This window comes from Cystoisospora suis (assembly GCF_002600585.1).
Source record: "Cystoisospora suis strain Wien I chromosome Unknown contig_6723, whole genome shotgun sequence".
Classification (NCBI taxonomy): domain Eukaryota; phylum Apicomplexa; class Conoidasida; order Eucoccidiorida; family Sarcocystidae; genus Cystoisospora; species Cystoisospora suis.
Window position 1 is genome coordinate 1 of NW_027159510.1, and position 14,389 is coordinate 14,389.

Genomic DNA, 14,389 nt, shown 5'->3' on the forward strand with positions numbered 1-14,389 from the left:
GGGGAACGGTGAGGGGGAAAAAAGCGTGGTTGAGTGGCAGTGAGCTACTAACTAATTACGCGGAAGCAGAACCTCATGACAAAGAATGCTCTGTTTCCATCATTCGCTGGACTTTTTCTGGCCGGAGCGGGGCCTCTTGCAGGCTTTTCTTTCTCTTTATTAGGGCGAGATGGATAAATAGACCACCACCAGCTTCCGAGTACTTCAACCCACAGAGTAAACGGATCTTTTTTTTTTTCCATAGCTGAGCTATGGCTTGGACAAAGGAAGGTAGCACTTTCACTGACGGTCAAGCGAGAAAGGGAAAGACGTTCCGGCAGAAGGAGGAAGGAAGAGGAAGGACAATCCTGGAGGAGGCGGATCAGTACCTCACTTCGCGCGGTAGTTGTAGGAGTAGTGTATTGTAGTTTGCTCCGAAAAGATTGAAGTTTCCAGTGACTTCTTCGTGCGAGGCACTCCGTCATCACCATGTCTGAGACTCAGGCCAGCTCGGAAACAACAGCAGACGAGGAACAGAAGCGGAGGACGGAAAGATTGTTTCTTCGCTTGTTCTGCACATTCGCAAAATGGCCGGTGCTGCTGCTGTACACGTGCAAGTGGGTATACCGTTTTGTAGGTTTTTTTTTTTTCCGTTGTCTGTTACCTCGAATTCTTGTACCTGAGGAGCAGCGTATCCGGAATTGTCGCAGGTACAGTGAAACCCTAGGTGATACAGGTACATGTCCCAGCAACTTCTGTAAGAGGCTGTGTATCTCTCTACAAGGGCAACGCTGTGTCGCTTTGGCACGCCTGCTGCATCCACTCAATGTTCCCTTGCTGGGAAGCAGAGAAACCTGTTGCACCAGTTGTCTGTCCATGTTACCAGATGTTTCCCCCGGAGCATCGCGCAGGATGGCCAGCACACCGAGCAGTGTGAGTGTTCACGTTCACGTTAGTCGATTTTTGTCAATAGGGCATTGGTAGGTCGACAGAGCCAGAGAGCAATACTGTGTCGCTTCGATACGTCTAATGCATTCATTTCATGTGTCCCTGCCGGCGAGCAGAGGGACCTCCGACCCTGCCTTTCTTCTTGGATCGCTCTAAGCCTTCGTTGCCCAAGCAACCCCAGGTGGTGTGAACCCCGACTACACCGGTCCGCCAGCGTCTCCTGCGGCGTTGCTGAAATCTCTCGTGCCGGGGAACAGCTGCTGGCCAGCTAGGCAGCCTATATCTGGAGTTGCGCCCTGTCTCGGCGCGTATGAAGCTTCCTGTTCTTTGAACGTGGATCGTTGAAAAAAAGTTTTCTCCACTGAACTGGCTGTGCACTTCGACACCGTTAGTCGGATAAAATGTCGCAGCGCCCCTTCTAGGTGGGTAAAGCATGTCGCTGGTCACAGGCCGCTGCACATTTGCGAGGCGTTGGACATCTTCGGAAGCCCGCATTCTCGGAAAGTTTCTCGAAGTAAGACGGTGAGACACCAGTCTAGCGCCTTGTCGAAATCACCCTCACACACACTCGCGACCAGCCACACGGGCACCTTGCTGACAATGTCGCCGGTCCAGTGGGATTCGGTGTAAAACTACGTTTTCCCCCGAAAAAAAGCATGCCGCTAGCATTTTCAAAGAACTGCGCGTCATCTTTTGTCCGGTCGGAGCAGCAGACCACTCGTGGAAAACAAACGACCGCGTGTCGCCAAGTGTCCAGCGACCGCTTGGATCGCCCAGCCCAAGCAAAGGTTCAGAAACCGGTAGTCCGCGCGTCACTCCGGTCCACTAAAAACGCGTTTCAGGGGTACTTTCACTCTTTACCGCGGCATTAAAAAGACAGCCCGTAACCGCAACAGCAAACAATCATTGGACTGGGGTGAACCGAAACAAAGCCAGTCTCGTACAGAAACTCCTGATTCAGGGGGCGGCTCTAATGCTCTGATATACAGCCAATATCTTTTGGCGAACCACCGCTTTTGCCGAGTTTTTCACAAGATGCACTAGATACCCAGCTCTTCTTTTTACTAGCGAGTGAGGGACACAGCGAGGAACATCATCGCATGGTGGGGTACTGTACGCGCACAGGGCAAAACGAAGGCAACCACATTCCCGCTGAACTCTCCCAAAAGACTGAACTGTCCGTACTGATAATCAGGAAACAGCAGTGCTGAGCTATTCTACAGCCTGGTAGACTTAGGCCAGCAGGTCACCTGTGATTATTGTGGGTGATGACACCTGTATGGAGGATACTCGTAAAAAAGGTTTCGTCAGCTGCTCAAGCCGCTTGTATGCATACACACGTATGGGGCACACGTATTTGCACTGCATAAACGAAACAGAAGACAGATCACCATGTGTAATCACCACCTCTATTCACGGCAGCGATATCATACAAACCTAATTCAGTGGGTGCATGTGAGATCTCTTTATGCAGTTGTATGCGAGCGCAGTTAGGCACGGCCCATCCTCACAACAAACAAGTGTATGCAAATAAACAAACCACATACCTTGCGCTCTGCGTACAGACTGCCTAAGCACAAACCACTGGACACTTCACACCATCTACAATACATTCTAGGACAGTTAATGGTCAAACACGCACGCGTTGAATCGGCTGGTAAGGAAAGCTTTCTGCGGCGCGCGCACTTCAGATTTACGAGCACAGAACTGCCCGTCAGACTGCCCTCCAGGACACGCCCAGCGTTCCTGAGCGCATCCGAGTGGAGCCAACGCTGCGATCCCCGCTTCCTCTCAGTCCTACGGGGGGGACGGTAGCAAAACAACAAAATTTGCCGTTCCCCCGCACGGACTGCAATACATGTCTACGAGGAACTTGTATTCTTTCGATTTTATTCTACTGCTCGTGGGCCTGCCAGCCAATACTGGGACAGTTCTGGGGTATCCCTTCCTAGCGAAGTTCACAAAAAAAACTTGGCATAGGAATCCAGCCGCAAACTAGTTGGGCTCTACAAAAAGACATTCATCGATAGCCCGTATCGCTTCGTCAACTAGAGGGCCTCTGAAAGAAGGGGACAACCGAAACGCAGGTCATCACCTTCAGGCTAAGCCTGGTTTGTTTTTGACTTGTTCCCACTTGTGCTTTGCGGCACCAGTGCCATGCCCCAGTGAGGATAACCGCATGCAATGAAGCTTCCGGGGAACTGGGAGGCCACGAACGGCGGTGGAAGTATTCCGGGTAGCGGAACCACAGGGGAACGGATATGGCTGTTATCCGGCGTGCCGTCAGCTCGGCGAGCCCGGCCTTGTGCACTGTTCTGTGACAGGGGCGAGAAAGCTGTCCGACTCAAGCCTGTTACGCCGCTCGGCCCACCTAGGGATGCCTGAAGCAGAGAATCCATCTGCGCGTCGCCTCCTGGGAAAGGAATGGCCATATTTTGCAAATAGGATGCTGCATTTTGTGCCCCGGTATTCTGGTGGTGTAGGTATGCCGCGCCAGAGTGCAAGAAATCTCTCCTAGCGTGAGCATTCCCAGCCACAGCAATGGCGGGTTTATAATCTGAGGACCCCGAGCTGGCGCTGTTTGCGCGAGTTGACTGTCTCCACGTGTAAGCATCCTGGGCGTAGGGTGTCCCCATAAATATGGACGTTCGCGGTAAACCCTCGCACCCTGGTAGCTGAACCTCTGGTCGACATCCAGAGAAAGCAGCATATTGACCACGGCTGGGACCGGGAAATCCTGCGGCTGCGGACTCTCCGTGTGTGACGAGATGAATCGGGTAGGCAGGAGCCTGGAGTCGAGCATGCGGCAGCGCAGCAGAGCTTGGACTGTCGTCCTGGCATAGAGAGAAAACTTGGGCACGTGCGCGGCAGCCACCTCGGCTCGTCGAGTCGGTCTTGTTGGTGGACGAAGCCTTGTCACTGGAAGTCGTTGTTGTCACTGCAGCATCCTTGGTGTCAAGAGGAGGAAGAGACTCCGCGGCTGGGCGGCATCCAAACTCAAAACAGCCACGGCCGCTAACATACGAAGCGGGCAGCCGCGGTTCTGACTCTGCTGGGATTGGTTCCGACGGAGGACTTCGTTGACCCTCTGCGGCTTGAGTAGCCGCTTGTACACCACTGGATTCCCCCCCGGAGGTCCGTCCTTCCAGAGACTGCGACTCGTTATAGGAGCGTGTTGAACCAGGGGCTCCTGAGACAGGCACCGCCTGAACGTGGGAACTGTTTGTTGTCGCAGAGGACTCACGAGACTCAGCTGCTGATGACGCCTCGGTCGAGGACAGGGAGCGGGCGTGCTGCTCTGATCCTTTCAACTGAGCAGCCTTCACCTGGTCTGCGGAGGGTGACCGGCTCGTGCGCAACACTGTATCTGCTATCTTCTCTCTCGACTGAACAGACGGTGCAGGACCTTCGGAACTGTGTCCCGCACGACAAGTAAGGGGTGAGGCACCATATCTCAGGCATAAAGAGTCACGCAGAAGACTCTGGAGATTAGGCTGTTGCTCCCGAGGAACTTCAGACCCATGAGAACCTGAAGGATCCCGCGCTGTGACGGGAGGACCGAACGGAACGAGGGCAGAAGCCAGGCACTCGGCGCCTAGGGTGTCCTGTGCGCACATTGCGAAAGGACCTCTTGCCGCTGAAAATAAGGGAAAGAACAGCAGACTCGAAACAGGTAGTCGACCACAAAACGAGTCCAACTACGCCTGCGCACTAAATGCAGAGTGTCCTGTTTCACTACTGACGAAAGCCGGAGTTGCCTTACCGAAAAGCCGTGCGACTTTCTGTTTATGGCGCCGAGCAATGGGGGCAGCAGCGCCCATTATGGAAGAAGGAGCCAGCTGGCCTGAGGACGTTGGGATCAAACTTTTCCGAAACGGCTGGACGTCAGGTCGGGCTGTGTCTGACAAACAGAGCACGCGGCTGACATCTTGTGTGGACCTTGCACCGCATGTGGCGTTGCTAAGCTGACTGCCGGATGAAGAACCCCCGCTTACCTCCAATGGCGCAAGTAGCGTTCAGCGGAACCCGAAACGTTCGGTGTCTGCTCACAAGGTACGCAGGCCTGACATTTCGTGTCCCACTCTTAGCTACCCATGGATGGCTCAGAACCTGTTTTACCAGTAGAGGACATGAGACAGGCACACGCACAGAAAACCGTGAGTGTGGGGTACCGGGCGGTTCAGCGTCAGTCCTAGGGACGTCCCTCACACGGAGCTTTAGAAACGCATTTTTCACAAGCTGACACATAAAGAGAAAGCCACGATGATCACCATTCAATCTGAACTCTGGTGCAACTTTTCGACACGAGCTTACGTTCTCGAGGGTAGGACGAGCGCGAGGCTCAAACTCAAGCATCCGTCTGATTAAGTCCTTCAGTTCCGGACTGAGTCTGCACTCGTCTCTACTGTTGAACCGGACGCCTGTCCAGCGGACTGGAGTTTCGCCTGAAGACCCTGAATCTGCTTGGACAGCTGCTCGTTCCGAGAAAGTCGTCATCAGAGCATTGTACGCTCCCGTTAAAGACATGTTCTCAAGATTCACAGGCAGGGTCCCGCAGACCATGGCGTAGAGAACGACACCCAAAGACCAAACATCCGCTGGCCGGCCTGAGGTTAAGGGGAAGATGGGCAGGGACCGGGTGAAGTTTAGCGAGCACGACGTGATTTCCGATTGCATAAAACTGTTGCGCCCTAGCAAGCTGCCTACCTGAGTAACCGCATGTATTCTGGGCTCTGATAACCTCCGGGGCGCAATAGGAGAGCGTCCCGACAGTGTCGACCAGTACAGGAAGGTCAGGGTCGTTCTTTACAGCCGCGCCGAAATCTGCGAGGAAATTGATGAGAGCGTGAAGTCAATGAACGCAAAATATGCCGACACAAAAGAAGCTCAACCAATAAAATGAGAAGCAGAGCACCGTGCTTACCCCCTATGCGGACATCGAACTCCTCCGCGTTAGGACGTCGGCCGGATACCAAGCCGGACCCGATGACTCCTCCGAGACCGCGCCGCGCAGCTTCAGTCTCATTCTTTGGCTGCTTTCGAAGAAGCAAAATGTTTTCCAACTTCACGTCTCTATGACATATTCCAAGCTGATGCATGGACAGAAGGCCTGTCGCAATTTTAACGAAGAAACGGTGGGCACTTGGCTCGTCTAGCATCGTGCTCTGTATAAAATGACACAGGTACACAGGTGCGCAGTGGATGGAAACCGAACAACGTTCTGCGGGTTTTTGAAATTGGGAATCGCTAACAGAGTGACGAGCGAGGCCGTACCGCTCTCACGAACGTAATCAAGTCCGCGTCACAGAACTCCATGAAGACAAATATTTTATCTTGACACGAGTAGACCTCGTGGCACGCAAGGACATTTCGTTGGCCGGAAACCTCTTTGGTAATCTGCAGCTCTTCTTTAAGACGCTTAAACAGATAGGGGTCACCTCGTGCTTGAGACTTGTTGAGCACCTTGCATGCCAGGTACTTTCCTGTGAAATGACAACAAGCCACACATCTAATTCTACCATCTCACGTTCCGGGTTCCAGGGAGAGTTCTTCCATTGGAAAACGCAAGTCGTCGAACAGATCTCTACTTTCAGGAGAAAAATGGTGAGCAGAAACCATCTCGGTCAATCATCCTAGACTCTCTCTGGTGTCCCGAACTAAAAGAATGGTTCACTGACTAGAATCCACCTCATCTTACAAAAACTCTCTTACCCGTAGTCTTGTCTATGGCGAAATGCACTTGGCCGACAGCCCCTGTGCTTAGTTTTTCCATGATGTAGTAGTTCTTCAGGACGAAAAGGGGAACATCGTTATTGTTTTGGTGCACAGTGCTTCCATTCGGCCCTGAGTTACTGCTGTACGCGTTCGAATGATTCAGTGAGTGCCTCTGTCTCACGAGCCGATGGTGGACCTTAGATGCAATATCGTGTAAAGCATTGAACATCTTGTTCCCTTTCGAGATTCCTCGTTTCCGGATGGTATCAAGAGGTGCCTGCCACTCGAGTGTTGTCGGGTTTTTGCCTGAAAGGGAAGGACACACCGATTTTAAGGGTGCTTTTCCGCAGCGGCTGACGGAGGTAAAAATCATGCCTTGCATGTCTGCAACGACACAGTTGCGACAGTAAGAAGATTGCTTGTCGGGGGTGCGCAACTACTTAAGCCAGCATAAAGAACAGTCCCGTCGTATGACGCTGCTCTCCCCCAGCAACGTGCATGAAGGTAAAGCGGTTCCTAAGTCCTGACTCCTGTTTCTTCACACTTACTTCCCAGGAAGTTGATGAGAGCTTTGACACTCGGTTCTGCGAGAAGGAGGCGTCTCACAAGCTGAAAGCAAACGTAAGCATATTTCACACGCACGACAAGATGTGCGCTCGTGAGGGAAGCGCTCAGGAGAGTAGCCCGACACGCGACCGCCATGCATCATGCTTCACCTGCCAGCGGCGGCGAAAACTAGACAAGGTACCTGCCAAGCCGCGATGATATCCTCGTTCGAGCTGATCTCGGCAGCCGTGACATGTTCGGCGTAGCCCTCGGTCGTCAGTTCATTCTCCCACTCCTGGGGCCATGGCACGCAACCCATCCCGGTCTCTCCAAAGAGTGCCGGGGATGGACGAAGAACGGCAGAAGCGGCTGCCATGGTTCCTGGGTTCCGCTTGTGAACATACGATGTACATTTATGAGACTCGGTACATTCCACGGACAAGCAAAAACGGATTGGGTGCCACTTCGTTGGGGTCAGAAACTTTCCTGTGAGAAGCAAAGCGGATGCGGAAAAAACAGACAGCGAACGAAGCTAAAAAGCAGGGAGCTGAGTGATTTCCACGGTCCGCGGCGGTGCTTCGATTGCTTGGAATCGGCATCGATGTGGCAATGTGTGCAGAGGAGGTTCAACCCATAAAGTCGCTGTGTCCTAGGTTGGAAAAAAATACGTGGCGTTATACATTGCCAGCGTGAAGCGGGAAATGCAGAGTGCAAGACCGATGTCGGAAGATATGGCTGGATGCCCGGGGAAGACAACCAAGGAAACAGGGCGGATACGGAGCCACCCGGGGACAAACTGGTGCTCAAAGGTCGAACAGAATGAAGTCTCACAGCTTCGACGGGCTCTCTCCGGATAGGTAATGTGAATGCGAATAGATGCAGGCAGGAGTAATGCCTGCTTCCTGGATTTCACGCGCTTGGATCGGCCTCAGGAGATGGCTGGACAAACGATCAGTCGATGCCTTCTGGTCGCCAGACACGATGAAGACGCACGGCCGAAGCGCGGCGGCAAACCGAAAGCAGGTTGTAAAAGTCACCCGTCGAAGCAGGGCAATCTGACCCTAATCCAGTGGAACCATCGAAACCTCAATAAAAAACTCCGCTCTTTCAGTATGCCCCCACTTAGGTCACAACACCAACGTGCTGGTGCTCGTCAGCGGTGTACGGCTGCCTAGCCAGCCCGGCCGGTAAGTGCCAGCTCACTCAGCTCACCAGCTCTCCGTAACAGGTGGCCGGCTGGACCGTACGGTACATGGGGCTTTGAGGGCTCCAAGGAATTTCCCCTTTGTCTTCGTGGCTTGTTAGCTACAGCGACTTTTCCAAAGAAGTTTTTGTCGTGCCAGCTGCAACGACTATTGTTGTTGATCCAGGTCAGACGCCGCGTCCGCACCCTGGGCAGAGGGTATCCCTCTAGGATCCACGACCAGGTCGGTCGTACGCTGTACATGCAAGGGACGGTGCACCGGGTAGCTAACCACAATCGATTTGTCCGACACTGCGCCGCTACTCCCGGATCCCTCAGCATTCCAGCTTCCGTTTACACTATGGGTCCGCCTTCAACGCAAAACCAAGCGGCGGCCTGCACATCTTCGTTGCCTTCAAATCGCTCTCACGGAAGAAAGTCCGGATTCTTGACCGACCTGTATGCCTTCTTTAGCGAAGTGAAACTTTGATTAGGAATTGGGCTCGAGCTCTGCCAATAGTCCGCGTCTAAGAAGTGGTAGTGAGTCCGCGTATCCTAAAGAGCAGAACCCCGCGGAAGCAACTCTCGCAGCCACCCGGGTTCCTGCTGCAGGATCTCCCATGACATACCGGACAAGAAAAATCCTCATGCCTTAGGAATATCGTTCTACCCCGGCAGGGGACTCGAGGGCTGCCCGATTGACAAAACCGGACGGGCGTCTATTCTCAAAAAACCGGATCGTGTTGGCTAGGTGAACAGTCAGGTTCCATAGGTACAACCAGTGAGGGCTGCTTCAAGTTCCATGAAGTGAGTTACATATTAGAACTGCGTTGCAGACGAGGAAACACAAAACGACGATTATTCCAAGAAAGTTGATAGGCCCAGAGAAGACGTATTCCTGGGGCACCTTGCCGACGCGCACGAATCCCGACGTGTCCGGCAATCCACTGTTGGTTCGTATCCCCAGCAATGCTTCGACAGCACTGGAGGACCGACCTCTTCTCTGGCAAAAGAGCTGATGACCCGTGATGCAACATGCAAGGCAGCGCACATGAATACTTGCGAGTTTTCGTCCAGTGTTGTGGACGACCGAAACGAGTGCCAAGCATTCGCTCACATTGCAGCCCGGATGTGTTCATTGCGGTTCACAAAGTGTAGCGCAGAGCAGGCACTGCCAGGCTGACCAGCCCGACTACACGGCCACAAGCATAGCGAGCTGAGTGCAACGGTGAACGTCCCCATGTGATCCAAATTCCCGACCAAGCTCTTTCAGTTCTTGCCAACCACCGTGGCCGGCGGACAACGGCGGCTAACCCAAACAAGGGGCCCGGGGTCTGCAGTACAAGCCCCAGAGGGCGCGAAGCTTCACTCTGGCAGCGACCACCGAAAGGACACTTCAGAAAAAGGTGCTGCTTTCAGAAACCCGTTACCACACAGCGCGGCCACCTGCGAACTGATGATTGAAGCCGGCTTCAATCATCAGTTCGTACAAGTCGCGGAAGTAATACACCATCACTAGATTCCATCCGCGAAACCAGTCCAGAATTAAACCTGTTACTGCCCCTGACGACGCAGGGCTTCTCCCGTGTCGTTCTGTACGGCTAACGTGTGTGCCAGCCGGTCGGGAGCCCCTCACGGCGGTAAAAGAAACGATGTAAAAGTGTGACGTCAGAAAAGGGTGTACACACAGGGTTCACCCCGTGGAGGAATGAGATGATACTATCAATTACAGTGCCAAGCTCCTTTATGCCCCAGAATGACCTGAGTGACGGAACAGCCCGACATGCTGAACGGCGTTTCCATTCGTTTTCAGGCGCTGGCTGCGTCTCCTACTCATTGAGGAAATCGATGAGAACGAAGATAAGATACGCAAGCACAGACAAAATGACAAGACCCAGAACGATCGTGATTCTCGTCTTCTGCCACCACATAACCCGCTTGACATCGCCAGCTGCCTGTTTGAACGTGTTCGCCCGGCCTGCTAAATCACTAGTTCTACATTCTAAATCTCCCAGATTTTCCTGGTTTTGCAGCACTTTCTGAACACTCTTTTCTATCTCAATCTTGACGTCTTCAACCTTGTTGATCACTTGGGTGGTCTTGTCCACGTTCGAAGCTTGTTCATACTTCGACATCAGACTTCGGACGCTTTGGCGCAAGACCTTCTCCAGCAGCCCTGGTCTGCTGCCGCACCCTGGCTGTGTCTGCACCGCCTTCAAAACCAGCTCTTGGAACTCCTGAACAAAAAGTCGTTCAGCCGACACCGGACACGCGTGCGATATAGTTCGCAGTTCCGAGACAAAGAATGAGCAGACTGCCTTGCACTCCTCTCCATGGGCACGGTCTTACTCCACACGCGATACTCGCACATTCTCGTATGCCAAGAATGTCACCCTGTATGAGAAGCCCGTAGGCTCCCACATGCTCAGTCAGGACCTACAACGAGATCCAGTAAGCCAGCGTCTTGAGAGCAGACATAAGTGCATCGACTGAACACCACACTGCACGCCCCGTCAAGCACTGTCTTTGCTCGACCATCAGGCCTCTGGGGACAAACAACAAGAGCCAGGGCGGAATATACCGCCGCGCACTTCTACCACAAACTTGATAATACCCTCCCGGCGATGTAACCAGATCCCTACCGAGATCCGCTCCTAGCGAAGTAACCTCGCGACAAGGCACAAAACTTGCTTCGCAGCACGTGCTCCACCACAAGGCCTACCATACCATGCCCCCTGACAGTCGCTAGAAACTGCGCCCTGGTGCCTTCTATTCCCTAGAACAGGAGGAGTCAGAATGGCGAACCCGGTGAGGTTTGGCTGGCCGAGTCGCCCTGCCGGTGCCGTACCTAGAACAGTGTCTGCCAACTCTCCGTAAACACGCAGGGCTCGCACTTACCGTTAGCAGCCCAAATGCTACCCGTTCAGGGTATTGCTTGTTCTGCATGTACACACCCAGAAGGAACGAACCAGTGGGGTCACCAGCAAGGAACATAAGGCCGCCCCCGTCAACAGGAAACTTTCTCCTTAAAGCAGCCGCAGACGCGGGAGCGCCTTCCAAGAACCGCGGGAAAAGCGGAGTCAACGCATCCTTCTCCTTTGAAGTTAGGCGTCCGTAAAAAGTGCTGAGGACTGTTTTAGACTTCAGATTACCCACTGCCATCAACCCGATATTCCAAGGAGGTGTCCCCGAGGAACTCGCCACACGGCCGGGCGCCTTCGCAACGGAGTCCGCCATCCTACCCCCTTGGCGAGATGTTGTCCCGGCCCGGGCTGCCATTCCCTGGAAGCAAAGTGAACTGGCTCCTTGCCTAGTTGAATGCAGACTGTTCCACTTTTCCCCTCTACACCGGACTCAGACGGGTAATCACGGGGATGACATGGCGTGTAAATGCCTGGCGTCAGGTTCGTGGCGGAAATCCTTTACCGACAAACGAGACTGGACCACTACGACGGCAGAGAGTCCTTGAAACGAACGTGTCGTCCCGCACAAGAAAACGAAAAGAATCGGCCGCCACGTCTCTCTCCGGCATGTGGCAGAGACAGTGGCAGACAGAGCACAGGTGCAGTACTCTGCGAAAGCAGAGTCAGACCACTTGAAATAGAAAAGTTCAGCGAAGGGACATTCTACAGGAAGTCTAGCCATACAGTAGCAAAAATCAAAACGGGCCTTCCCCGGAACGTCACCGGCTCGCACCCCTTTTGCGGCTCTTCATTGCTTATGCCGAAAAATGCAGGACAACCAGGACGGAAAGGCGGCGAACCTGCCATTGGATGGGAAATATCTAGCACAAAAAGCGTAAGTGAGACCTCTGCTTGTAGACCAACGACTCAAGTGAGCGACGTTTCGAGGGGAGTTGTAAAGGCGCTGACTGCAAACACAGGTGGACCTCCGGAGCAGCTTTCCGGGACTGTCCAACAGCTCCTAACCTTGCTGGACTGAAGCTGCCCCTAGTTGCCGGCCGGGGAACGCAACCACCATTCCCCTGTGAACGGCTTTCCGACAGTTCTATCATCTTCCTGAACCTCCAATGAGTAGGCGGGAGTATGGCAGACGCAATGAAGAGTTCCTGCGCGTACCTCTATTCGGCCACGAGTGGCACGACATTTCTGAGTGAGACAGTGGGTTACTTACCGGTACCAGCCACTGGCTTCAAAAGGACCAGACACTAACGATAAACCACGTGGCGCTGAAACTGTTGAGCAGTATGGCATGGTCTCGCACGGTAACATGGCATCCGTATATGAGCGTCGGGATTTTAACTGACGCGAAGTACGGGGCCTGAGCACGCACCTGGCGTTGGCCCACTTCTCTTTTTTCAGAGCTCGGATCGGAGCAAAGGCAAGCGAAGGAGGGCAGCGACCACCTGAAATATATCAGCAGGTTTTTCGTATCTCCAGGCTCCCTCTGACAAGACCCCTGGTGGCACCAGAGCGGTTGGTAGGATATCTCTCATTAGGCGGCGGGAGTCTCGCCGGTACTTTGGGTTCTAAGCTGTCGACTACCTGGTCGACTGCAGCTGTCGTCGTGCCTCCTTCAGCGCTTCGAAGACACTACCTCAGAACGGTAGACGGCGGCAGACTCCAACAACTTCGTACACCAGGCAGAAAACCCGGAATGGGTGGGGCCCTGTAAAAGTATGTTGGGGTCGCTGCGTGCCGGCTCGCCTTACCCGTGCTAGAGCACGAGTGTTATCGCCGTTTGGAACAAGACGCACGACCACACGATCTGCTTTTCACTGCTGCGTTCCTACCTAAGAACAAAAATCTCTCGCTGGCGCTCTCCAGGCTCCCGAGAGATAAACGTGGAGTTTGAAAAAGGTCTAGGACGGCCCGTCACTGAATGTGACCACCCTGCTAGGACTTGGCCCGCCCTGTTGCTCAGTTCCGGCAAGCAGCGCGTTCGGATATCCGTGGTGTCACTGGTGCGGGACACCCTTGAAGGGGTGTATCGATGCTTTCTCGTCCTCTGCCTCTGTCTATTAGTCACGCTCTTCCTCCTGCTGGCGCTGCAACTTCAGCGACTTTATTTGGGCGCGCATACCGTTTTTGCTACGAAGTCAAAATGCTGTGCTAGTAGGATCGCGACAGACCAATGTGGGCCGCCCTTCTGAGCGGGGAAGGCACCTTCACACGACCTAACCAGCTCGGATCGATGAAACACAACGGCGTGATGTTTTGTTTGTAGCACAGTGCTTCGGCGTTCCGTTAGCTGTCATAGGCGATCGTTCCCTCTTTCCTGGAAAAAAATCCACAGAAGTGCCCTGAAGGATCTGCGGTGGGAGTCTGTTTGCCAGCCTGATTCTCGTGAATTCCGCTTAATTGCGCAATCGGGTTCCCAGCACGAGATCTCTGATCGTCCCTCTCAAATGCTGTCCGCCGAGGCAGCGCCCAGCCAAGTCAGATGAGCAAATGATACACAGCAAAGGTCAGGAAAAATGTCTGTCTTGTTCAGAAGCTCACCTTCACTTAGATACCGCTTCAATGAGGCTACAGCCGCGACCCCGCGGATGCTTGGCTTTGCCCGTCCTGTGTCCCCGCTCAGATGCTGCTCTCAGTCGGGGAAGACAGAAGCCAAGAGTGCCAGCAGACACCAGTCGTTCCATTCCCACGAAGGCACTTCAGAATTTTGCGTACAAGCCTCCGAAGAAGTAAACGTGCGTCCGGAACTTCTTGCGACCTTTAAAGCATAACACCGAGCTTAAGAGCCTGGGCCAGCTCTGCACTAGCCCATAGCCTGTTTTCTCTTCGCGGATCCTGCTTTTCCTTCGAGCTCTGTAGAGGCCTGCGCGTGGCCTCCTCTGAGGTCTTGTAAATCGAAAACCGCGTCTCCTCGCGCTTGGCGGTTGGATAACTTGCACCGTCTGTTCGAAAGCTGAGCTGACCTTGTGCCAAACTGAATTGCCCGCTTTTTGGCCATCGCACTGAAGGGCATGTTCTCGGTTAACAGGCATACCCGCAGCATCCACTTGTTTCCCTGCCACTCATTCATAAGCCTGTCGACCGACCACGAGAACTC

The 14,389-nt window shown here is 53.7% G+C and overlaps 3 protein-coding genes across 3 annotated transcripts; all 3 read right to left on the reverse strand.

Moving 5' to 3' along the window:
• Positions 1-10: 10 nt before the first annotated feature.
• Positions 11-8,504, reverse strand: CSUI_010130 (camk camkl protein kinase). The gene is made up of 12 exons (XM_068070235.1): positions 8,401-8,504; positions 7,391-7,674; positions 7,191-7,251; positions 6,640-6,948; positions 6,202-6,410; positions 5,852-6,092; positions 5,635-5,751; positions 5,242-5,534; positions 4,923-5,037; positions 4,691-4,828; positions 2,192-4,564; positions 11-973 (listed from the first exon to the last, which is right to left on the reverse strand). The coding sequence occupies exons 2-11, from the start codon at positions 7,562-7,564 to the stop codon at positions 3,030-3,032; spliced, it is 3,192 nt and encodes a 1,063-aa protein (XP_067917787.1). The 5' UTR covers positions 7,565-7,674; positions 8,401-8,504; the 3' UTR covers positions 11-973; positions 2,192-3,029.
• An 865-nt stretch (positions 8,505-9,369) lies between these two features.
• CSUI_010131 (synaptobrevin protein) lies at positions 9,370-12,505 on the reverse strand. The gene is made up of 2 exons (XM_068070236.1): positions 11,270-12,505; positions 9,370-10,608 (listed from the first exon to the last, which is right to left on the reverse strand). Exons 1-2 carry the CDS (start codon positions 11,648-11,650, stop codon positions 10,201-10,203), a joined length of 789 nt encoding a protein of 262 aa, XP_067917788.1. The 5' UTR covers positions 11,651-12,505; the 3' UTR covers positions 9,370-10,200.
• A 1,049-nt stretch (positions 12,506-13,554) lies between these two features.
• CSUI_010132 (uncharacterized protein) lies at positions 13,555-14,380 on the reverse strand. Its single transcript, XM_068070237.1, has 2 exons — positions 13,834-14,380; positions 13,555-13,609 (listed from the first exon to the last, which is right to left on the reverse strand). The coding sequence occupies exon 1, from the start codon at positions 14,322-14,324 to the stop codon at positions 13,992-13,994; it is 333 nt and encodes a 110-aa protein (XP_067917789.1). The 5' UTR covers positions 14,325-14,380; the 3' UTR covers positions 13,555-13,609; positions 13,834-13,991.
• Between the last annotated feature and the right edge of the window lie 9 nt (positions 14,381-14,389).